At 35.5% G+C, this 26,631-nt stretch overlaps 1 protein-coding gene across 2 annotated transcripts in view; it reads right to left on the minus strand.

The window, feature by feature from the left end:
• Positions 1 to 26,631, minus strand: part of LOC135687559 (protein unc-13 homolog B) — a 63,066-nt gene that overhangs the window by 22,051 nt on the left and 14,384 nt on the right. Inside the window, exons 7-29 of one of the 2 annotated variants that reach the window (XM_065204150.2) lie at positions 19,918 to 20,327; positions 18,590 to 18,759; positions 17,567 to 17,672; positions 16,865 to 16,939; positions 14,936 to 14,987; positions 13,837 to 13,944; positions 13,332 to 13,391; positions 12,829 to 12,949; positions 12,173 to 12,279; positions 11,210 to 11,248; positions 10,752 to 10,854; positions 10,278 to 10,319; positions 9,823 to 9,950; positions 9,290 to 9,405; positions 8,667 to 8,729; positions 7,994 to 8,091; positions 6,753 to 6,903; positions 6,017 to 6,085; positions 5,743 to 5,832; positions 5,167 to 5,223; positions 2,813 to 3,006; positions 1,798 to 1,883; positions 806 to 861 (exon numbers count right to left, since the gene is read on the minus strand). In XM_065204150.2, the coding sequence (XP_065060222.2) occupies positions 806 to 861; positions 1,798 to 1,883; positions 2,813 to 3,006; positions 5,167 to 5,223; positions 5,743 to 5,832; positions 6,017 to 6,085; positions 6,753 to 6,903; positions 7,994 to 8,091; positions 8,667 to 8,729; positions 9,290 to 9,405; positions 9,823 to 9,950; positions 10,278 to 10,319; positions 10,752 to 10,854; positions 11,210 to 11,248; positions 12,173 to 12,279; positions 12,829 to 12,949; positions 13,332 to 13,391; positions 13,837 to 13,944; positions 14,936 to 14,987; positions 16,865 to 16,939; positions 17,567 to 17,672; positions 18,590 to 18,759; positions 19,918 to 20,327 (2,501 nt within the window). The remainder of the gene's footprint in view (positions 1 to 805; positions 862 to 1,797; positions 1,884 to 2,812; positions 3,007 to 5,166; positions 5,224 to 5,742; positions 5,833 to 6,016; positions 6,086 to 6,752; positions 6,904 to 7,993; positions 8,092 to 8,666; positions 8,730 to 9,289; positions 9,406 to 9,822; positions 9,951 to 10,277; positions 10,320 to 10,751; positions 10,855 to 11,209; positions 11,249 to 12,172; positions 12,280 to 12,828; positions 12,950 to 13,331; positions 13,392 to 13,836; positions 13,945 to 14,935; positions 14,988 to 16,864; positions 16,940 to 17,566; positions 17,673 to 18,589; positions 18,760 to 19,917; positions 20,328 to 26,631) is intronic. The other variant, XM_065204151.2, reaches the window with a different exon arrangement.

Here is a 26,631-nt window from a genome sequence, read left to right on the forward strand (position 1 = left end):
TAAGAGGAGAATACAAGGAAGGGGTTTTCTAGCTACTCCACACAAATATTGTGTGCCTTGATTCACGTTAAAAGCCAAATTTTTCCACTAGATAAGATGTCTAATTTTCCATACTACCACCATGGTATAGGAAGCTAGATAATTTATATGGAATCTGGCCATGGATGTAAGGGGAAAGATTCACCTGGAGAGATCATTCAGATTTTAATCATGTATATTTTTTAAACTTGTAAAATATTTATTGTAAAAAATGGATTGTAAAAGAGTTGTAAAAAATGTATTGCAAATTGTACAAAAATATTTATCAACAAATACTTATACCAAATATTTTCATACAAAAGCAACTTTGTAGGAGTCATTTTAATTGAAGAATTGCTGTTGAAGAGCAAATGACCTTAATTTTTCTAGGTATCATAGATAAATTTCGAGGTATCAAAAATAGTTTTCCATAGGTTATTGAATGCTTTGAAAAAATGTTCAGGCCCTGTTGCTGTTGAGGTGGAATCGAAATGTTTGATGTAATAAGCTAGACTTCTAGGAAATATTAGTCTAAAAACCTATGAAAGAGAAAGAGAGGAAGAGAGAAGACGAACGATGTGAGTGTACTGTACTGTGCCTGTTATGAGGGTTCTATGAATTTTTGTTTGCAAGGCTAGACGATCCAGCATGGAATTTAATCTCAATATAAGAAGGAGAGGGGGGGACTAAGGAGGAGCAGCAGTAAAGCAATGACATTATATCAGCAAGTGAAAAATAGAATAAATCGCCTCTTGCAAGAAGTGTTTAAAATATGCTTTTTCCTTACCTTAAAATACAGATTAACATAATCTTTATTTGTCAGCATTGAATGTTTTCTTTGCTCTATGCAAAAAGAAGATAATAGTCATAAACAATATTGCACGAGAACGACAGTAATAACTTTAGATGTATATATATCATAAAACACAATAATTAAAATCCAAGATATGAAACATAGATCTATAAAGATGATAAAATTTAAAAATAAAATGAATATTCAATGCAAAAAGCAAAACCAAATAACTTCAAAAATCTGATACAAAACTAATCTATAGAGATGCGTAGCGGTAGCTCAGTACCTGTCAATACATTTCCAATATTTTTCTAACTACACATTCTGTTTCTGCTGCTCTTCTCTGATGTATAAATACATTACTACATGAAATATATGTAAATGCTATACGGTATGCGCTTCCGCGTTTGTTCTGGATAATATTGTGTTCTTAAATTTTGATTTAATTAAAAAGTTTACATCGATTGATTAAGAGATCAGTGTCATAATCTAACAATACAGTAAAACCCCGCAAACAAGAACATAGGAAAATAAGAACTTACAGACTGATTTTGTGGAAAACACCCAAAGATAAGAACCGAAAACAGACTGATTTCTTTCCATGTTCTTATGAGATCATACATCATATTAAATAAAACAAGAAATTCTCAAAGTCTGAAAGCAAAGTTTTCAGGTCGTCATTGTGGTTTGATTAATTGATATTCAGAGCCATGTCCTTTTTTTCATTTTTCAAATTGTGATTGAAATTGGTTTGTCCCCAACATAATACCATATCCTCTGAAATTCAGTCAGGCCATTCTCAAATCTAGTTACTTTTCTTGAGCATCATAGTTGTTAGTGTCCTTGCGATAAGAGCCACACCCTGAAAATATCATGAGTACCACATTTATAAGAACCTAGTCAGTCTGTTCTTTAGAAAAGTAGGTTCTCGTTTGCGGGGTTTTACTGTAATTGAATTTGATAAGCAAAAGCAAACCCATTCTTACCGTCCAAGAATTCCCGCAGATCAGACAAAAAGAACTGCCACATAAAATAGGCACTGACGTAGCCAACATCAAAATCGGCAGGAAATCTGAAAGAATTTGAAAAATTAATTGTTTTTTAAAGTGAAAACTTGCAAAGTTACTTGATTTGACATGAAATACAATCTGTAAAAGTTGCAAGGAAAATTGAAGAACAAATTCTGAAGAAATAAAGGAAGGTGTTTTATCCTACAGTATCAACATAAGGTTGACCAAGAAATGGTATTGACAAATAAAATAACATCAAAATGTTTGATAAATACAAAACCAACACTTTATTTTCATTAATATTATTTCGTTCGGCCCGTTTCTTTTAACGTTTTATTTCTTCTCATTTTCACATTATGTTGTACGTCATTTGCTACTGATAGTACGAACTAAAAAAATTATTCTGTGAATTGAATTTTTATAGTTTGTTCATAATTAATTTAATTTTTAAATTTCAAAATGTTTTTTAATTAGATAATTTAGTCAGATATTTTTAGTAGTTTTGTTCATGTTACAGGTCAAGGGCCTATCTGCTTCAAATTGAATGAAATAAAATCAATAAAATTCGCACAATTTGAAGATATTACAAAAGTACAACACAGCCTTGTTTTGATCTGAAATGCCATTGTGGTTATCACAAAATGATGTATATTTTGATAAGGGATGTTTATACTGAGAAGGGTAATTCTTAAATTTAGCTTTTTTCGTCGTTGGGCAATGTGGCGTACCCTGATTATCAGATCATCACAAGGCTACGTTTTAAACAGGAGACTTGGTTAGCAGTGAAGGGATCGTAACCATAAACAGGTTTGTCACCTGTTGAAACTCACAATAAAAAGCATTGTCTATAAAAAAGCAATTCTTCAAGACATGAAAGAAAGTGCTGTTTTTAATAGCAACTGTTGCCAAACCAAGAAGGGAAATAATAACTTTGTGAAGGTTCTTCCGACAAAGAAGGAACGAACAGAATAAAATAATTTGGAACACTTACTGGTTAAGGATATTTCTATAAATAGTTTTGTCTTCTTCAATAACAGCAACAACGAGTCGTATAAGCTTAAGCCAGAAATCCAGGTTTCTCGCGGGTACATCTGCGTTACCCGGAGAGCGATTCCCATTTTCATCACCATCGCTCAATACCATACAATTGCTGTACACAAACTTATAATTCGACTTCAAGCAATTCTGAAAGAAGGAAAGAAAATTGTATCTGTAGCATGACTTCAATTAGATCTTATATGGATAATAATATATTGTAGAATTTTTGAATTTTGATCCCATAACCAGAAAGAGCATCACGGAATGCCTTTCAACGTGCAAAATCAGTTAAATTTATTATGATTTGGCTGGGATATGGCAACACGAGCACAGACTCTCCCCTCCTCAAACCTCTGCAATTTTGTCTCTGCTCATAACTTGAACAGAGCTAAAAAACAATGACAGTGATCCGTTGGCAAACTTCAAATCTTTATCAACCACATCTCGCTCGTATTTTGACACATTTGAAAATAGACTAAGAATTAAATGATTGTGCATATCAAGAAGTATTTATGGTATTATTTTAGTCTTTGAGGTCAAAAAAAATAACGATAATACAGTTAGCAAATAAATTTAGTACCAGAATGAAAATATAATAGTTTGATTGTTAAAAACACGACGTTTCGAGCATGTACTCGTTATCAAGTTGCTAGAAAAGAAACGAGGCGAGCAAAGAGAAGGCGAGATTCGATATATAGAAAAGAATGCGAGATGCGACGCAACCGAAAAAAACAGAATAGGGGAATGGGAGGAAAGTTAGAAAAGAGAAGGAAATAGATATAAAAAGAAATTATTTAAGGAAATTAAAATGTTTATCAAGACCATTAGGATAAAGTGTTTTTAAGCTAAAAATCAAACGTTTCTCCAAAGTCTTCCGTTTGGTGGCATCTTGCGGTGCATGCAAAAAGGATGGATATGTCGGCAGTAGAATGATTGGAGGAGTTAAAATGTTTAGACATGTTGCTATCTGCATCACTCTGGTGTTTTTCTGTCAGATGGATTTTGTTAGCAGCATTTCTCAAGTGTTCTCCAAAACGGTTGGCATTTGGTGCAGATGATACAGTAAATTACACAGGAAGAAAAACAGGTGAAGTGAGATCTGATGTGGAAGGATTGGTTAGGTTCTATAATAGTGGTCGATTGGTTAATGTGTGTGCAAGTACGAAAGAGGTGATGTTGGCAGGGGTAAGTGCCAAGCTGTTGGGATGTTTGGTTTAAGTTTATTCTGACCAGGTGGTCTGTCTCTGCGGAAAGCCAGGAGTGTGGTCATGCACCACAAGATGCCAGCAAACAGAAGACTTTGGAGAAACGTTTAATTTTTAGCCTAAAAACTCTTTATCCCAATGGTCTCAATAAACATTTTAATTTCCTTCAATAATATTTTTTTATTTTTTTTATATCTATTTCCTTCTCTTTTCTTACTTTCCTCCCATTTCCCTATTCTGTTTTTATCGGTTGCGTCGCATCTCGCATTCTTTGCTATATATCGAATCTCGCCTTCTCTTTGCTCGGCTTGTTTCTTTTCTAGCCACTTAATAACGAGTACATGCTCGAAACGTCGTGTTTTTAACAATCACACTATTATATTTTCATTCTGGTACTAAATTTATTTGCTAACTGTATCATCGTTATTCTGGAAGTACCGCACGCAACGTACATAGTTTTTTCAACAACAAAAACATTTGAAAGCATATATTATGACGTCACACATAAGAACTCTGAAAATGTATTCATGATTTAATTCAAACACAAAAAGTAAATAAGCTGTTAAAATCATTTGCCCCTTACAGACAGTCTTTCCCTTCGGTGATTGGCTGAAGTAAACAATAAGGCTCGAACAATCTCTCTGATTACGAGATTAACGTCGTCTCTGATCGGCTAAAATTACTAATTATTCGTTCAAGCTTAACAAAACGGGGACAGACCCCCTTAGAACTCGAAGCAAAAACTAACGGCCATTTATTCTTAGTCATTACACAATAACAGTACGAATATAATCCCAAAAAGGAAGTTGACATGCTAAAAAACCAAGGAGCAAATCAGGGGCGGACACTTGATCAAATATTGGGGGGGGGGCAAGCCTATTGTTTTAATAAGATGACGTCACATTTCCCATAGTTTTAGAACAAAAGACCATTGTCCTCTAAAGTATTTGGGGGGCGGTCGCCCCCCCCAAGTGTCCGCCACTGGACCAAATCATACGCAAAAAAATTCATTTTTCACTGGGGTTCGGTTAAGTTTCATTCCGATTCTAAAGAATTTTCCACTTAAGACTCTATATTCAAGATAAAGAATTATATTGCATACCTTAACACATTCAGTCACAACATGAGCAGCTCTTGGTGGGCTAGGTTGCTCTAAAACCTGAAAAGTATTGAAAAGAAGTTATTCAAACATACACACTAGAGTTGCCAGTGTCTTAAATATAGGCTGTAATTTCATGTTGACAGAAAGAAAAAAATTACTCTGTGTTCTCTATCTACGAAGTATGTGATGTTGTTAAACGTAATTGTTTCGATAGGTCAATAAGAATCGTGAGAAAAGGCTTTTGATAGGTTCAATTAAGAAACGAACTGAAGTGTATTGACAATGAGAGAAAGTATAAATTAACAAAAAAGTTGAAAATAACAAAACTTGACACAAATGCAAAAGAAATTCAACTCAAAGTATTGCAACAACTAAAGCATCAGAGCCATTAAAACAATGGTGATGAGGAGGCGAAAGTTTTAGAGAAACGGAGGAGCGTTGATGTTCCGTCGACCTAAACCCTCCTCGCTTCTCTTCTCCGCTCCTCCCGCTCGCTTCTCACCAGTAGTAGTGCGGCAATGGTATACAAGGAGAAGAACTGCATCACAAACAAAAACATAATTTGGTAAGTGTTACCTTCATTCTGAAGAACGTGATGCTTGTCAATAGATCTACGGTTGATTTGAGATCCGACAATTTCACAGCGTTGGATGCAGGAAATATCGTCTAAATAAAATGATCAAATATGGATAAGTGAAGTTCAAACGCAAAACAACCGTGAAACAAACGAAGAACGGACGAAGAAAGGCTGACGAATTCATGCGGTAAAAGAAAATATCAAGGTAGAAGGTAACGCAAGTTTAACGCGGTATACACGCGGGTAAATAATAACGAAAGGTTGTATACTTACCCTGTACGAGCAAAGGTCTATTCTCAAAGAATTATGTAGATGGTCGAGAATTTTTACGAAATTTTCTTTCTGCAAAGAAAAATATTGAGATTAGGATAACTGCAATCCTAATTCACAAGACGATTCTTTTTTACAAACTGTTTTCATTTTCATTTTTAGCGACTATTTTGTCAAGTTATAGCGTTGAAATATATGTGTTAAATTCGTGTACATTGCTTAACAAAATATGGCTTAAATACCATAATACTATACAGTCAAAGCTCGACAATTTAATATTGAACTAGATAATCGTCCTTACTCGAACAAACAATTTTTCAACGTCACTACTCCCATTCAGGCCTACCCCTCTTAATTTGAACTATCGATTTACTTTCTATAGAAAATCTCAATTAACAAACGCTAACAGCAAATATAGGAGGCCATCAGAAACACTCTATTATTGAGAGACTATCTGAAAGCTGAAAAAGAGAATTTTATCATAAAATGCAGTTAAATTTGTATCAAGTAATGCGCAAATTTAAACGAGTCTTCCAGCAGTTAACGAGTTTAATGAGTACAGGGGAAGTCATCCTTGGAAAACTGGAACCAACCAACCGAATTAACAAAATGTCGTCACAATATTTCTTGTGTTTTGCTCTCTTATAGACTTTGGCCTAAGTTCTCTCGCGGCCTATGGTGAAAAAGGTTGTCACCCTGAAATCAACTTGAGTGGCTCTTTAATTTAATATAGACATACCCCAAAATTGGTAGCAGCGAATCGATCCGATGCCGAAGCAGCCGAGGTAGCTGTTGTGTGTGCGTAAAAGGCATTGATGTTGGCCAGTAAATTGCTCATCACAGCTGGAACACCAGGGTTTATATAATGAGCAGATAATGCCGAAAAATGCCTGGAAGAAAAACAATGCCCTCGTTGAAATTTGAAGAAAGCTGTGCAAAGCGAAAGTTCGTTTATAATCTTTACGCCTCAGGTATCGGAATTTAGCGATTCTCCTTTATGGTATATGACTAAAGCCCTGTTTACACTACACAAACTAACCTGGGCTCACCCCAGGTTAAAACTAACCTAGGTTAGATTTTTGTAGTGTAAACGCAAACTAACCCAGGTTCGCCCCAGGTTAGTCAACCCATCTCAAAAGGTGGGTTCGCCCTAGGTCGAATCTGGCTTAGTTTAGATAAAGTGTAGTGTAAACGCAAACCAGGGGCGAACCTGGGTTAGTTTCGTTAGGACACATGCGTAGTGACGGAAATGGCGCCGAATGCAAAACAAAGCAAAGCACGAATCCAGAATTATCTCATTGTACGAAGCTCGCACTGGGAATAATTGTTTTTAAAGTCAATTTATTGTATTCTGTAAAGTTCACAAACAATATACACGTTGACCGCCGCAATTTTGTTTATCATCGCCTTCAATTTGTGTATGTTACGCATGCGTCGATATCAAACTAACCCAGGTTCGCCCTTGATTCCGTTTACACTACAAAGTCGACATTTCCAGTGTAAACGCATCAGGGTTCGACCCGGGTTACTTTTAACCTAGGGCGAACCCAGGTTAGTTTGTGTAGTGTAAACAGGGCTTAACACAAGTATACCTTTATGCTACAACAATTTTTATGTAAACGACTCTATTGAAATGTATTTGAATTTAAGGCAGCAAAAAAAGTTGAAAAAACTAGCTCAGCGATAGAACTAAGAGTTCTTTGGCCAAACTGGGGAATCATAAACATTTAAATTTTCAGGATAATTATGCTCGGTAAACAAGGCTTCTAAAACAAATTTTAGGAAATATCTGAAAATACAGGGTGTTCATGTCAACTTTTGTGCTTAAAATATTTTTAAAATAAGAATTTGAAGAATAAAGCTGATGCCGATATAACTTACAAATGGGGAATGATGTTAAAGCATTAAAAAAATTAGGATGAATAATAGATAGGATCAACAATAATATTGAAAATGAAGAAATAAAGAACAAATAATTACGTCATCGCCTGGTATATTGTTTCTATCCCGTATCTGATAGCGAATTCGTTGACTACTTCTAATCCTGGCTCGTCAAAATAAACTTTCCACGCATCAGTCTAGAAAAAGAAATTTAGGATGGTAAAACAGCGTTTGATCTCAATGGCTAACTTAGAATGAAAGGGTTGGAGCAATGAAGAAAACCCTTTGCAATTTTCGATCAGGCTTTGTTAAACAGACACTGAATTCGAGAAAATGATAAAGGAAAGCTAATCAAAATACGAGTTAACAAACCGATAAAATTTGATGAAATAAAATAAATAAATAGACAAAAATAGAAACAAAAAACAAAATAAAATAAGACAAAGAAAACGAATAAAGTAAAATGAAATAATATAAAAGATCAAATAAAACGAAATAAAATAAAATAAAAATGGAATGCATAAAATGTTATTGAATATAGAATAGTTAACATAGAGTTAAATATAGTTAAGAATATAAAATCAAGTATAAAGTATAGAGTGAAATATAGAATTGAATATGAAATATTAAGTACAATATAATATAAACATAGGAAGCCGTATTTACGAAATAACTGGAAAAGTCATTTCAGGAAACAAATAAAGCATATTATAATCTATCCAACGACACAGTAAGAAATATTGAAAAAATGATATCAAAAAGGTTAACGTACCCCAAAAGCTTTCGGCAAAACGACTTCTCTTCCAGCATTTTCAAAGAGGAAGTGAAACAAATTCTAGAATTTAAATGTTAAGAAAATCAGTCTCACATTGATATAAGTTAGCTTCAGGGAAAACCCCTTAAGAAATACGAGGAAAACCCCTAAAGAGCTGTAAATATTTTACTCTATAGGCCAAAGAGACAAACAAACAAAGTGGAGAAGTAACAGTAAAAGATATTAAGAACATTCCGATGTAACTTCTCTCAAAAGAATGGTGGTTTGAAATATAGATTTTATGGTCAAAAGTCGTTTGCTTCATCAAAGGGTAAGCAAAATGTAATTAAAGCACAAAAGAATTTGTCAATTTATTTCATGTTTATTGTTGCAATATAGGATAAACACTAATTTAGATTGACATTCCATGGACTGCACAAGGCAGTTCATTTACTGCAAAAATGTGCCTCTATTTTCATAGAACCAAGTTTTAATCACATTTTTGAATTCTTTAGAATTTTGGGCTGTTTGATTTTACTTATAAGAGAGTTCCAGATTTTCTACCTTTAGAAACTGAGTGATCTAATACCAAATCTCAGAAACTGAGAAATCTGATACCAAAATTTGAAGACAAAACAAACCTCGTGTAAACATGTGTATTGGGCGTGATATGGAACGAGTTTCTCTTCTCCTTTGATTTCAATGCTAATTCGAAGCCTTATTGCACCAGACACCGCTGACCTATCGGTTCGTTTTTCTGCAAGAATAAACAAATATCAAAAGCTTCACACAGCAAATACCATAGAAATATTTTCTCTCGGTAGAATAAAAGGTTTCGTTTCATCTTGGTGCAAGTTTAAGATGATTGAAAAGCGAAACGTTTCTCTAATGCATTGATGTTTTATCAAATACTGTTACAGCTAAAGATATAAATAAGGGTGTGATACCGCGTTTCAACCATCCAGAAGAGCACAAACCATCTTCTTTTAAACATTTAAGAAACACGAAACAATTTTTATCTATCATTTATCATTTCAAAATCTAACGATCTTAACGTCTTTTACTTGAATCATTTGTCAAGGGTCCTTGTAGCAAGCTCTTCGGGAGCCTTGCTAAATATCATCGCTCTTAGCTCCCTCTGTGAAAACCCTGGGAAAGGCACTATGCAGCTTACCTAGATTGTACCAAACATCCATTTCACCGCTCAATGTCCTGACCTCGATGATCGTCTGGCCAAGGAACTCATCGGGCTCCCGCGTGAACTTGGAGCGAACTCTCGCCTTTAAATCGTAATCTTCGTCCCTTTAAATCAAAGGATAACAATTTTCGCAAAAAATGAAGAGCTTACAGTCTAATAATTTGTTATAATAGTCGAAGAAAAGATGGGAAGGCCTATTTTTGTTCCTTTTTGAATGCTATCAGCATTTTCCCTGGATATCTGATTTCTTAGTGATGACACGCAGATCGATCCATACTGTGCGTTCGGCTACACTGTGTGAATTCTTCAAGTGATAAAAGAAGTTTTGAAAAATATACAAAAAGGTCAAACCCATATTATCATAAGATGGATATCATAAGAGCGAAGAAAATGATGATTTATGAATGTAGCTCTAAAATATAAAAACATACCAAACTCTGACTTTTATTCGATCAGAAGAATTGTGACATTCACTGCGAAATGAAATGAAATGATATAAAAATAAATTCAGAATAGTTGTCAAGCCATTGAGGAATTCAAGAAGAACCACTACAATATTTGTAAATTCTACTCTCCTAATACTATGAACGATGGACAAATTACATCACGGAAGATAAGGTCCACACCACAGACAGCAACAGCAACAACAAACAAGAACAACAGCACGTACGTAACAACAAAAATTGATATCTTTAAGGGATGCTATTTATCTAGATGAAAATATCTCTAAATTTTTTCTCTCAAAATACAACAAAAATCATAATTGAAGCCACGAAATGTAGAATTTAAATAAAATTTTCTTGCAGTCTCAAGAATGAAAAAAAATCTTTCTTCCGACTGGAAAGCTATAACCAGGGTCAAAAACCGAGAAATATTCTACAAGAAATAAAACAAGGGCAACTTACAATTGGAACGTTTTGTCCCACACGGGGTTCAAGCTCTTTGTTATTGTTGCAGTTCGTTTTTTGTTCTTTCCAACTTGGACCGTCACATAAGGGTCACTGGTACCTGGAGAGAATAAAAAAAGGGGTTTACTTAACGGTATTCATAAAAAAATACTACATCAATATAAATTTCTTAAAACTTAATCCAAATGTTTTAAGGCGTCTTGTTATTTTCTCCCCCCTTACAAAGCGTAAGATTTCAGCTGCTTTACTATAGATGCTTACAAAATTCCGGGGGGGGGATGTTTTCGTCAGTAAATATAACATGCAGAAATTTAGTATATTAAGGTAAGAGGAAATGCTAATTCAAGTGAAATAAATACAAATTTACGTATAATGTTAACACCAATTCCAATTATGAAACAGCAGTTAAAAACAGCAAAAAATTAAGTTGTTTTTTATTTTCCGGAAACCAATACCTGTTTTATCTTTGGCAATCAGACCTTGCGCACTCACAACTGCAAAAGAAAATTGATTCACTCAAAATAAACCAACAGGGTTAATGCTGTTTGAAAAGAATTGCATGAAAAATGTGTTAAGACGTTAATATATTTGTAAGAAAACTCCTTCTTGAGGTGGAGGTGTTTCTAGAAAGTGCTTCTTAGAAACAATATGACGAAAAACTGGATACGAAGTTCAAATTTATAGGCAATCAATGAATTTTAGCAAAGATATTCAGTAACCCGTAATTATTAAAATATTCGAGATTAAAGAAGTTTTTTTACGTCATTTGAGCCATTAGGGCCTAAAAATCATTATAATTGATAGAAAAACGTTTTGTAGTGTAGATGAAGTAAAATAAGTTAGGGGAAAGATTTAATGCGAATGTGAATCAAAGAAAAGCTAAAAGAATTTTGCAATTGATAAATATTTAAAACTTTTTAAATGGCAACGCCAGTAATGAAATAATAAATGTGTTATTCAGTTCTTGTGAGGCTAACTTCTAAGCCATCCAAGAAAAGAACATATCAGAACATCTTGTGAGAACATATTTTCTTCATTTCATGATTATATGTACTTATTGCGGCTTCTTCCTAAATGAACAGCCTTCAGTTAGCCTTGCTCTACCACCTGTTGGTTGGCAGAGTACAGAGTAGAACAACTGACACACAATACAACTGTTTGGGCATGGCTGAATACTGTTGTGATTTTGAAGCATATCTTCTAAGCCATCCAAGGGTAAAGGCTAGCCAACAAAGGTTTGATCAAAAATGTGTCAAGGATACAATGATGTGTCAGTAAAGTACACAAATAAATATCTATCTTATATATATTTTCAGGGAATTTAGAAACACAGCCATAAGTATGGACAACATAAACTTTTTTGGAACGTATCACGATTTTCTGGATATAATTAAAACTGAGAAAATTAGTAAATGTACCAGTGATGGAAATTCTCGCATTCCAGACCGAAGTTCGGCTCAAAATGTTTTGTTTTGCTTCGTTCATGTACTTGATGTGGTCCATAGATTGGACTGAAAACACTTCCCTAAAAAAGTCAAGAGATGATGTAATTAGACATTTTAAAAAGCAGCAAATGAAAAAGTACTCTGAAAAACGAGGATGGTAGGCACTCTTATAAAACATCTCGATTTCAAAATAGAGCGCTTTGGAGAAGCATTTTTGCTATAAGAAATGGGAGAAAGTTCTAATTTCCTTCAAAACTAAACGATAAAATCAAACAGCAAAAAGTTTGCTAAAGCATTAATAATATAAAAAGTTCTTTAATTAGCGTGCTTTTCACGGGGGCTGTCCATCGAAGGACTCTACAAGAAATGCTTACTTGTGTATATATTACTTCAAATAAAATTTAGCACATTAAAGAAAAAATAAATGAAAATCGGTAAAACAGGTGCTCTATCCAATCAGTGATGAATAGGTACAATATGTGAAATAAAAAGCTGAATAAAATGCTGCAAGGCATGATGGGACACAACGCTTCATTGAAGCCTCTGAATTTAATACTGAGCCCCAGACTCTAAGTGTGTCCATCCAGATTCTGAAAGTTGCAAAACAATTTGAAAATATTTTACTAAACCTGATCATGCTAAAAACATCTTCTTTCTCCATGACCCTCTTTTCCATTTTGGCCTCGATATGATTTAAAATCATACGCGACTTTTCATCGCTTCCATGTTTTGAAGATCGCTCGACAGCACCTGGGAAAAAATTAGTCAAAGTTTATACATAGCACAAAATTTACAGGATTTGGACAGAATTTTAGAAACAGAAGATTCGACAATTGAGAGCCAAGAAATAAAGGCTGAGCTTCCTCTGTCTCAGGCCTTATGGAGTAAAACACACCAGTATATTACATGTTAGATAACTTTCATTGCTTCTGTTGCATTTTCTGCATTATTTGGGCAAGAAATCAACAATCATTGAAAAGAAAAACCCTTGAGACACCAGATACCCCAGGGACAAAAGAAAACCATTCTCAACGGACCTTTTATACCATATTGCGGCAGACTGAGTGAATAAAATGTAAACAGAAATTCCTTAACAGTAGATTTTTAAAATTGGTCAAAAAAATCAACTCACGCTGAAGACAATCTGCGTTTAGTAAATCTTTGCATTTTTCGTGACACTTGACTCCACATTCTGAAAACAAACACCAAATTTAAACTAGCTTTCTAACTATGAAAAAAATCTGACAATCTCTAAATTAGCCAAAAATTATAAATGCTACAGATTTAAACAAAGCAAAAAAATACTGTATTCCATTGTATAAAATTATACTGATATCATATTATAATTGAACATTAAATATTTTCTTCATTAATACTGAATTTTCATTGTATGAATCATTTTGCATATCAAGTCTTGAATATCAAGTTCGAAATGATAAGCAATAATGCTTTAAAGAGTCTTAAAAAAAATTGAATACATCAAGTTCTTTTTTAATACCGAAAGATAAAAATATATAAATGGATATCAGAAGAAATACTCTGATGGCAGATGTTATTGGTTTGTAAAGATGGCTAACTTCGCCTGTTTACAACTTTTACGATTAATATCAGGACATAAAAAATGAAACAATACTTACCACGACATCGAAGACCTTGCCTTGCAAGCCCCCACAACAGACTTTCGCATTCATAACAAAAAATTGGATGCTGAGCGGAGAATTTTTCGAATTTATGAGGTGTTGTGCCTAAAACAGAGAATTTTCAACTGAAAATTGGTGAATCAAAACAAGGATAAGCAATATAGGACGAGGGAGTTTGGAGGGCAGGGAAGGTTTAAGGGGGTGGAGTGAACTAACATGCACGGATATCAGATAACAGTTCTCAGATATCAGATAGCATCAAAGAGCTATATAAAAAACTAAAATTTCTAATTCCCACCTTAAATTTTTCAGTACACTCATTTTTTTTATAAGAATCAAAGGTCGATGTTGAGTACTCCAATTTCTTAATGTTCTGGAAATTTCAATACTTGTTGTTTCTTATAAGTTTCTAAATTATGATGTCATGAATGATGTTATGAAATGTTCGTGACCTCTTTTATCATGTCAAGAGATTAGCTTCCGTTCTGATGCTGTATTTAGACGTGGAAAGTATATTTTTATCCCTTGTGTCTTAAGTTCTAGGCCAACAGGACAAAATTTCGTTGATCTCAGTTTTATCACGATTTAAAAGTTTCTTAATTTTTTCTGACTGTCCACTACTCGTTTCATATAGCCAGTTTCTTATAAAAATGAGTGTAATGGTGAATCTTAAATGACAATCGTCCATATTTTAAATGACAATCGTTTTGTATTCAATCATATTCTATAGATATATACAAAAATATAAAAATCTTTGGTGATAGGTAGTAAAATATATATGATCACTTCTAAATGGGACATTGTTTTTATGAAGAAGATATTTCAGGACATTTGGATAGAAAGTGAGTAACTACATATCGGAGAGGAAAAGTTTTGGAAATACAGAATTTTAAGAGTAAACTTTAGTAATATCAAAACAACAATAAAGAAATCTAGAGAGCTTTTAAATCACATTTGTACACGGCAGAGTGCAATGTGATTTTGTAAATGGATTGCAGTGATTCAAATTTCAGCATTGGCTGTTCTACGTTTTTATCTCTGCAAATATTTCTCAACAAAAAATATCCAATAACAACTTGAATACAAAAAAGCTTACTCGATATTGGGTAGATTAAAGCTTGCAGTGTTTTCTTGTAAACATGCAATTTCTGTAGAAGCGAAAAGACAGCGATTAGAATACAAAATCAACATGGGTATTAATTCAGGGCCGGGATTTGGTTTGATTGGGAGCAGAAGACGAGTATTGACCGGCAAAATGAGGTTACACGACAAGTGACTAACGGTTTTGGTGGGCCTTTTTAGGCCATTGAGTCAGAACTTGATTAGCTGAACGAGGCTGCGCTGGACGTGCATAAATTGTAAACAATTTTAAAAAATTCACTGTGTCTTTTTTATTTAAAATAAATGTTTAAGAGACAAAATACTTATTATAATAAAAATTTAATCGATGTAGCCATAATAGATCATAATAAAGTCAAACTTAGTCGCATGATGACTGCCATTTTGAAAGAAGATTTGGCTAGGATGGGACGTGAAATTTCGTTTGAAGACGACTTCAAAATTGTCCGGTTATAAATATTTTCTTCGTTTAAAAGCATGAAACTCTTTCAGCTGGGAAGCAAGGAATCAAAGAACTAACTGAAGCAATTTTGCATGTTAAAAGCAAGGTATCGTATCAAGTAGAATTTAATATTGCATCAAAGTACAGGGCTTGGGTTTTTCCCGTTTTTTGAGACAGAATGGCTACACGTTTTATTTCTAAGAACAACCCTTATAAGAAACATCAGGTTGAGATTGGCCAAAAATAGGAACAATATGAGAAACAAGGCAGGCTGAAATTCAACAAAACTCAAAAAATAACATACCAGCAAAAATTAAAAATGAACGCATAGCAACAGAAAAAAAGAAAGCGATAAGCAAAATAGCATGAATTCAGCATTTATCAAGCACATGTTATGTCCGGATACTACTAGGCACGGAAAATGAAAAACAAAAAAAAACACGTGAGGTTGAAGTTAAGCGAAAAAATAAGAAACGCGAAGCTTAAACTGGAGCATCGACTTTATATGTGTTCTTATAAAAAAAGGGATTTATGCTTACAAGTTTGACAGAAATAGCAAAACGCAACAACACAAAACCTACCATTAACTTATATGAATGGACTTTATTTTGAAATGCAGGTGGTGAAATGTTGAAACACTTTTGGGAGATTTGGTTTGCCTGTGTCAAACTTGAAGACTTCACAACAGATAGCAACATTCCACTGAAGAAGAAGCGTGGCCTAGCATTTCAATGACGTTTAAAAAGCGCAGTTCACAAATATTTTTCGTACTGAATAAACGTTTCACTCAAATGTGATGCTGTTTTTTCATCTATGTAAATATTTAACAAAACAACACCAAACACGTTCAATCTTGTAAATAAAAGAAATTGCTGTCCTGACAACACTTCTAAACTTTGAAAAACAAGCAGTGTGAGCAATGGCTTGGATCCAAGCTAGCCACAAAGTTTCCCGATATAGGACTCTGGTTCTAGTTATCAACGCCGAATAACCAGAGACTTCCGAGCTAGGTCTTTTTACTTTATGGCGGTACCTTACCGCCTAAAACCATTGACTGGCTGCGCTTGGAAGTGCTATGCCATGAAACATTTGCCGTGACTTGCCACGTTCGCACGAGCAAAAAGAGGCTAGAAGCGAGAGGATTTTGCAATGCGCATGGGTGACGAAATCACAGGGTGCTAACGCTTGCTGTTCTAGAAAATTACGGAGGATACCAAGTCGAAGCACTGTGAGCCCTGCCGAGAAGCAACAGCCAGCAGCCTCTTTTTTATGCGAGTTATGAAACAGCTTCCAGTCTCTTTTTTCGAAACAGCTTCAAGTTCTTACGGAAACTCTGTCAAGGCAATTATTGCACCTTGAGCATCTTTCTGATAACTCTACAAAGAGGAGTTAGCTTAGCATGTTTATACTTAGCATAATAAACACAATTCAATTACGAAAAATCTGTAGTAAGGCATTACTCACCAATTCTTCGTCATTCAGAGAAGCTCTGTTTGTCAAATTGGCTCTTGACTGTCGTTTCAGTGCCCAGGCCGAAGTCTGTTTAAGAAAAAACATTGCTTTTTATATAACGAAAAACCGAACAAAATCATCAATGTATTTAAGAATGATACGAACAATACATTGCAACAAAAGAAAAATCTTCAAAACATATCATAATAACATTAATATAACCTTACCTTGAAAATTATTCATCAAGTGATGACAGAGAGAAATTTCTTATCCTTCTTTCTGTACCCGCCAACAATATCGTAAAATCGTATACGCCTATTTTTCTTTTTTTTTCCATTCGATCTATACTTGCTTAATTTCTATAGTTTTCGTTTCTTTTAACCATTTTGCTATTTCATATCTACCTAGTTTCATTAAACACATATGAAACTTCTAATTGGGCAATTAACTCTCTTAACAAAACGTAGTTACATTAAACAAAGCCATGGTTACCGGAAGATTGCTATCAACCGATCCGTTACAAGTGGACAGCGATACACATGCTTTGTTCTGGAGAACTGGGAAGCTTTAAGTTTCTTTTCCCTGTTTCACGCTGAATGCGTTTGTCAGGGCACTTCTACTAATAATGTTTGGATTACTATGAAATATTTCAATCGTCATTGAAAAACTGCAAGCAAATTTTACGCATCCATAACAAAATTAGTGAATACTTGCTCTACTTTCTTCCACCAACAGAAAGAAACTCACCCCAAATATCGAGTTTCTTCGTGGTGAAGCTTCAATCCGAGACGTTGAGTCGATTCCTTCAAAAAATGACTTCCTATAATAAAATACAAAAACTACATTTAAAACCAATTCAGATGCTATGCTTTATGATAATAACAGAATATTTTTAGAAAAAAGAAATCATCGGTCCGGACAAAATCCCACGTGAAAAATTTACGAAAGCATCGTTCGAATTTACTTTGCTCTGCGGCCAAGTGCACAAGGCGAGCATGCATACAGGTGGGTATTACAAGGAGTGGGGGCCACACAACAATAGACACACATGTTGCTTCAATAAAACATTTGTGACAAATAGCAAGTGACAAAAACGAGCAGAATTCTATTGAACCAAACAAAAAGGATTTCTACTTTTGACATGGGCTTGTTGACAGCATGTTCTCTAGCAACATGTAAAAGACTTAAAACTAAAAAAAAGGTTTTTTGTGGACTCTTGTTGAAGCCTTAGCGCCATTTTGAAATCGTCAATGATACGACAGCCAAACAGGAAACCCGAAATGAAAGCGGTCTATACAGGGCCATCGCTAGCTGTTCGGAGAAAGAGGGGGGGGGGGGGTTCTCCGATTTGTTGGTGAACGAAGCACCCCTAGATAGATTAAAACTCCTCATTTTTGCAATGACCGTTTTTACCAACATGGGGGTTGGGTTTAACACCTCCCACATTTCCCCTCCTCCGTAGCGACGTCCCTGAGTCTTCAGATTGTCGAACTTAGCTTGAAACTTTTGCTCGACATGGTCAGAGGAATTGGGCTATGACACAGTTAGGGTTTACTGGGTTTGGGCTTTTATTATACAAAGGCTCGTATTTCCCGAGATTTGTGCAAAATAGGCGAGTATAATGGCACGAGACCATTTTTGGCAGAACATTATCATCGTTCTAACATAGTTTTACCTCAAACTCTTACTTCTGCTCTTGAATTATTGAATAATTGAGTGATACGCAAAATGACTTACGATTCCCTTCTCTTCTGCCAAGTTTTCCTGCGAGTTGAAGACGGGGAAAGCTTAAAGCCGCCTTTACGCCTAAGTCTTGGGGTGTCTTCAAGGGGAGACACGCTGTCTATTTCTTCGCCTGCATCATATGGAGCAAGAGAGGAAGAGCGCGAGACAGACTTTGTGCCTTCCTGAAAAATAAATTTATTTAATAGCTTTGATAATAAGACGTTTTTTTAAATAATAAGGTTTTTTAAACTTTATGCACAAATATTTTGACAAAAATCATTTCTCCGAACAAGGACGCTTAGATAAATACATGCGATTCTGTAATAAGCCCCACTTCTCTATTTAGCTTCCCATTTCAAAGTATGCTTCCTTATTAGTGACCTTCGTCGCATTGCCATTGGGCTTCGTGTTTTTTGAAAATATCTTTCAATTATGGTTTGTTCTTTAAAATATCTTTCAATGCCTTTTCATTTGAACCGCTTCAAAGAGTCCAGGGACAACAACTCCGTCTTCCAAATACCCGGCAACAAACAGCATAAACTGCAAGCAGTATACATTCAAATTAAGCCACCCTTCATTATAAAGTCGCCTTCTATTAAGCTCCCCTCTATTTAGCTCCCCTCTATTTAGCTCCCCTCTATTTAGCTCCCCTCCATGATACCTTGGGAAATAGCCCCCCCCCAGGGGGCTTTGGATAGAATTTACGTTAATTTTGTAAAAAAAATTACTAGAGAGTGCTATTGAAACCAACATTAGGATTTTCCATAAAACGTTGTGCGCATACTTAGAAGTTTTATTTTATCAAGCCATCATTGCTGAGTGAACATTCAATCAGTAAAAGAAAGCAAATACTCTGATAACGAGTGGTACAATTATAAACTGATGAAAAAGAAAAGCCGGATACCGCGGCTATCTTACCAGAGCATTCTCAAAAAGTCCCCTTACTCTAAATATAACTGGATCCTTTGCTGATTTGAAGTTTGAAGATAAAATCCAAAAAAACATCATAAAAAGAGAGCCTTGTTAGAAAATCTATCCCAAACACGGCGCATTGTGTGTTGGGGCACAATTGGAACTATTTTAGTCGGTATTTTGTAATGGTTTGCGCCCTTTATTTCTTAGAGGGGAATAAACTGTTGGCCAAAAAGTGAGAGGAGTGTCCTAATGTAAAAAAAAATTAAGTCTTCAAAACAAATTTGCTTGGTTGATGAGCCAAAAAGGGATCTTCTTCCTCAAGTCCCTTGGCAAAACCGTTTTGTGGCTCGAAGTAATCAGCACCATACACTTGTACCTTTAGATCGACGCAAAATGCTGAACTTAAAAAAATCCTAGAAAATTACCTCATGCGATGAGTGAGTTTCTTCCTTGTTCATATACTCACTCTCTTCTTGGTCGTGTATCTCTAAAATTTCCTTGAACTTTTGTCTTTCTTTTTCATGCGCCGGTTCCAGTCCCTCCCCTTGTCTTATTTTCTGGTCCTCCTTGATCGTTCGTACTGCCTTGATCCAGTTATTCCGTGCCTGTACAGAGGTTTGGTCCGCCTCTGGTAGATCGTTCCTTTCTTCTTCGTAGGATGAACGAGAGAGGGTCCGATCTTTCTCACTGTGCTCCGATGCTGAGTCCGGATCAATTATTTTACCGTCTGGAACATCTTGCGCAACCATATCCTCCGTTTTTGCAACCATGGTTTCTTCTTTGACCAGCGTGCGTGCTACGGAGGATGGTGGTGACATTGTGGAGGAGCCATATTCTGAAAACAAAGAAATTTAGTTGTTTCTCGATTTCTAATATATGCAAAATACTAGTATTTTTTATTTGGTTTCATCAATAAAAAGTTTTCTTGTTATATCACTGCAAAGTTATCTTGTCATCAATACAAAGTTATAAAGGGAGCCTTAAGTTTTAATATAACCCTGAACAGAATGACATTTAATAAAGGCTTCATTCGGACGAGGTGAAAAATTGTCAACCTAAGTGACGAAAGTCAACGGGTTCCGATCTTGTATCCCTTGATCGTAAATCTGTCGAGGAACCGAAAAATACTAGAAATAACGGAAGATGAAAAAATGACGAAGATGTTGTATTTCTTGTGGAAACAGTTGACAATGAGGATATTCAAATGTTTTAAAAACTATTTTTGTGTCTCTTGTGCCTTATTTAAAACTAGGAAAAGATGTTGTATCTTAAATAGAAGTTTGAAAGGAACACCTTCCTGACATTCCGTTTTGGAGGCTTTCTATTATTCTCGTTTTTCAGATATAATAATATATTTCGGGTATAGTCGCAAAATCTGGCAATTTTCAGTAGTTTTGAAAAGTTACATGAAAAATTAAAGTTAAAGTTGGATTATAACAAATGGACGTTTATTTCATGCTAAACATCTAATAACAGATGAGAAATTAACGCGGACATGAAAATAACGGGGTTTTAAATAACGCAGAATTTTTCAGGTAAACACTATGATAGCACTTCAGCGGTATGACATGTGATACATCAACAAAGAAAGCACGCGCGTTAATCTAATCCTAATAATGTGACGTTATTGGTCGAAGCAGCAATTCTGACGTCAAATAACAGAAGATTAATGTTCGAGATTAATGAAAAAGATTTGCACATCGGTGGATTACATATTCTGCAGACGCGGCCTACGGAGTGCCTGGCGGACATCGCCAAACAAGCAAGAAGGCAACCAGATGAAAGGAAATCTTCCATACATAGAAATAAACGGATCTCAAGCTGGAGATTGGAAGGTTTTTATTCATCTGGGGAACTTCATCTGGCGAAATGTACCCTTGGCAGGAATTCGAGCGTCTAGACTTGCCGATGCGAATATTGGATACTGCGACAAATCCAAAGCAAGATCGCGTCTTTGCATCAGTTAATAGCAGATATCAACAATTTGTAACATGGAAGAAGAGATATTGCCCAATTACTAACAAATATTGACTCAAAATATCGACGTGCGTCGTTAAATAGCAGATACTACCAAATATTGACTCAAAAAATCGGTGTGCGTCGGTTAATAGCAGATATCAACAACTTGTAACATGGAAGAAGAGATATTGCCCAATTAATAACAAATAATGACTCAAAATATCGACGTGCGTCGTTAAATAGCAGATACTACCAAATATTGACTCAAAAAATCGGTGTGCGTCGGTTAATAGCAGATATCAACAACTTGTAACATGGAAGAAGTGATATTGCCCAATTACTAACAAATATTGACTCAAAATATCAACGTGCTTCGGTTGATAGCAGATATCAACAATTTGCAACAAAGAGTGAAAGGTATTGCCCTATTACTAACAAATATTGACTCAAAATATCGACGTGCGTCGGTTAATAGCAGATATCAACGAGTTGCAACAAAGAGGGAAAGTTATTGCCCTATTACTAACAAATATTGACTCAAAACATCGGCGCGCGTCGGTTAATAGCAGAAATCAACAGTTCACAGAAAGGAACGAGAGATATTTACAGAATTTTTTGAAAGTTGTCGACAAAAAATCGAGGAATGATTAAATCTGCATTTCAATAATGTTGTACAGGAAAAGTACAACGTGTAGCTGAAAGTACAGCTAAAAAGCGATAACTTACATACGGAAACTGGTGACGTTTTTAAAAATCAACTAATATTGATGTCAAAGTTGCCTGGAGAAGGACTATAAGCTACAACGCACAACAGTTTGGTTTCCAACTTTGTATTTCTAAAACGTGATACAAAACAATGAAATGATCTTCCAGGAATAAATATGTAACCACTCGGACATTGGCCAAAACCATTATCAAAACACAACGAGCCTAATCGATCGAAATCTGCAGACAAAACTGCCAAAGAAACGGAAGAAGAACAAAAGCTGCTGTCCCGCATCAAAGGAATTTATAGACCAGAAGCTGCCCAAAACAACACCAAGAGAGCATCTTGAAAATTAGGGACTGAATTTACCCTACCGAATGGGGTCGACCATTCAGAAAACGTCTCAAAGTTCAGAACTGTATTTACCCCATCAAAAAAGTCGATAGACATCAAGGTCAAGTGCAGCTACCCCCATCGAATGAAGTCAACCATCGAAAAGCACCTTAAAAGACCAGAAATTACAGCTACCCCATCAATATACGTGGATAAACATCAAAGTCCATTGTAGCTACCCTATCAAATGAAGTCAACCATCGAAAAGCACCTTAAAAGTCCAGAAATTGCAGCTACCCCATCAATATACGTGGATAAACATCAAAGTCCATTGTAGCTACCCTATCAAATGAAGTCAACCATCGAAAAGCACCTTAAAGTCCAGAAATTACAGCTACCCCATCAATATACGTGGATAAACATCAAAGTCCATTGTAGCTACCCTATCAAATGAAGTCAACCATCGAAAAGCACCTTAAAAGTCCAGAAATTGCAGCTACCCTATCAATATACGTGGATAAACATTAAAGTCCATTGCAGCTACCCCATCGAATGAAGTCAACCATCGAAAAGCACCTTAAAAGACCAGAAATTACAGCTACCCCATCAATATACGTGGATAAACATCAAAGTCCATTGTAGCTCCCCTATCAAATGAAGTCAACCATCGAAAAGCACCTTAAAAGTCCAGAAATTACAGCTACCCCATCAATATACGTGGATAAACATTAAAGTCCATTGCAGCTACCCTATCAAATGAAGTCAACCATCGAAAAGCACCTTAAAAGACCAGAAATTACAGCTACCCCATCAATATACGTGGATAAACATCAAAGTCCATTGTAGCTACCCTATCAAATGAAGTCAACCATCGAAAAGCACCTTAAAAGACCAGAAATTACAGCTACCCTATCAATATACGTGGATAAAAATCAAAGTCCATTGTAGCTACCCTATCAAATGAAGTCAACCATCGAAAAGCACCTTAAAAGTCCAGAAATTACAGCTACCCCATCAATATACGTGGATAAACATCAAAGTCCATTGTAGCTACCCTATCAAATGAAGTCAACCATCGAAAAGCACCTTAAAAGACCAGAAATTACAGCTACCCCATCAATATACGTGGATAAACATCAAAGTCCATTGTAGCTACCCTATCAAATGAAGTCAACCATCGAAAAGCACCTTAAAAGTCCAGAAATTGCAGCTACCCTATCAATATACGTGGATAAACATTAAAGTCCATTGTAGCTACCCTATCAAATGAAGTCAACCATCGAAAAGCACCTTAAAAGACCAGAAATTACAGCTACCCCATCAATATACGTGGATAAACATCAAAGTCCATTGTAGCTACCCTATCAAATGAAGTCAACCATCGAAAAGCACCTTAAAAGTCCAGAAATTGCAGCTACCCTATCAATATACGTGGATAAAAATCAAAGTCCATTGCAGCTACCCCATCGAATGAAGTCAACCATCGAAAAGCACCTTAAAAGACCAGAAATTACAGCTACCCCATCAATATACGTGGATAAACATTAAAGTCCATTGTAGCTACCCTATCAAATGAAGTCAACCATCGAAAAGCACCTTAAAAGTCCAGAAATTGCAGCTACCCTATCAATATACGTGGATAAAAATTAAAGTCCATTGCAGCTACCCCATCGAATGAAGTCAACCATCGAAAAGCACCTTAAAAGACCAGAAATTGCAGCTACCCTATCAATATACGTGGATAAAAATCAAAGTCCATTGCAGCTACCCCATCGAATGAAGTCAACCATCGAAAAGCACCTTAAAAGACCAGAAATTACAGCTACCCTATCAATATACGTGGATAAACATTAAAGTCCATTGCAGCTACCCCATCGAATGAAGTCAACCATCGAAAAGCACCTTAAAAGACCAGAAATTACAGCTACCCCATCAATATACGTGGATAAACATTAAAGTCCATTGCAGCTACCCCATCGAATGAAGTCAACCATCGAAAAGCACCTTAAAAGACCAGAAATTACAGCTACCCTATCAATATACGTGGATAAACATTAAAGTCCATTGCAGCTACCCCATCGAATGAAGTCAACCATCGAAAAGCACCTTAAAAGACCAGAAATTACAGCTACCCCATCAATATACGTGGATAAACATCAAAGTCCATTGTAGCTACCCTATCAAATGAAGTCAACCATCGAAAAGCACCTTAAAAGACCAGAAATTACAGCTACCCCATCAATATACGTGGATAAACATCAAAGTCCATTGTAGCTACCCTATCAAATGAAGTCAACCATCGAAAAGCACCTTAAAAGTCCAGAAATTACAGCTACCCTATCAATATACGTGGATAAACATTAAAGTCCATTGCAGCTACCCCATCGAATGAAGTCAACCATCGAAAAGCACCTTAAAAGACCAGAAATTACAGCTACCCCATCAATATACGTGGATAAACATCAAAGTCCATTGTAGCTACCCTATCAAATGAAGTCAACCATCGAAAAGCACCTTAAAAGTCCAGAAATTGCAGCTACCCTATCAATATACGTGGATAAACATTAAAGTCCATTGCAGCTACCCCATCATATGAAGTCAAACATCGAAAAGCACCTTAAAAGTCCAGAAATTACAGCTACCCTTTCAATATACGTGGATAAACATCAAAGTCAAGTGCAGCTACCCCCCATCGAATGGGTCAACCATCAAGAAAGCACCTTAAAAGTCCAGAAATTGCAGCTACCCCATCAATATACGTGGATAAACATAAAAAACACGAGCAGCTACCCAATCGAATGGGTCAACCATCGAAAAGCACCTTAAAGTCTAGAAATTGCAGATACCCCATCAATATACGTGGGTAAACATCAAAGACAAGTGCAGCTACCCCATCGATTGGGTCAACCATCGAAAAGCGCCTTAAAGATCAGAAACTGCCTAAGCCCCATAGAATGATGTCGAATAACACCAAAGACATGTGCAGCCATCAAGAAAGCGTCTTAAAGTTCAGAATTTGCATTTACCCCATCGAACAAAGTCAACTATCAAAATGCACCTTAAAAGACCAGAAACTGCAGCTACGACATTGAATGAAGTCAACAATAAAAATCAAAGGCGAATAAAGACCAGAAGCAGCTGAAAGCCAAATCGAGAAAGCAACTTGATATTACAATCACCCCATTTGGAGAACCTCTAAATGCCAACATCTGCAGATAACCCCATCTACAAAGCAAATTAAAGACAACAAGTTGCAGATAGCAGTCAAGATCAGATGCTGAATAATCCACTAAACACAGTCGACAACACCATTGTCACGAGTACAGAAACCAAAAGTAGGATCATATACTGCAGATACAAATATTTATTCAATTGTCTTACAGATAGATCGAAAATTGCTGACACCCTAAGTTTAAAGAATCTAAAGACAAAATATGTCCCAAGGGAATCAGAAACTGCATAAACCCCCACCAACAGAGCATCTATTTGATAAAATAACAGAATCTCTAAAGAAGATAGGTATCTTTAACATAAAGGACCACATGACGATCCGAAACTCGCCACCCATCGAAAAAATCATTCACAGCACAATCACCCATTTAGAGAACCCAAAAGACACCAGAAACTGCAGTTACCCCTAAGATAGACTCGAAATGGCAGACACCAATCAACAAAGCTTTGCAAAAATCAAAATCTCCAAATACATGCAATCGCGGATTCTCACACTAATCAAAATTGATGTAATCATTCCAAGAAGATGTTTTCATTCCAAGAACCCTTCAAAAAGCCACTGCAAGCTGAAAACGTATTGTCAACCACACAGATCAAAAGTTTTGTTGACGAAACTCGTAGGCCAAGGCACAAACTGTAATAACCGTAAAAAGAAGTATTTTGCAGTATGATCGACAAGATATACATTTCAAATATAACTAAAAAATCTATCAATTCATAACCAAATTGAAAAAACCCACTATTAAAGTTTAAAACCCACGTAAAATTGCATTGTAAAATATCATTTGTTTTATACCTTTGTTTTATTCTGCGAGTTTTGTTTTTTTTATCCAGTTCTCTTAGAAAGTTAATGATTCTCAAGGCTAGAAATAAACTTATTTTCAAAACTAATGAATATTACTGTTTATCG

This window comes from Rhopilema esculentum, chromosome 20 (genome assembly GCF_057945365.1).
Source record: "Rhopilema esculentum isolate cy_ngs chromosome 20, ASM5794536v1, whole genome shotgun sequence".
Lineage (NCBI taxonomy): Eukaryota > Metazoa > Cnidaria > Scyphozoa > Rhizostomeae > Rhizostomatidae > Rhopilema > Rhopilema esculentum.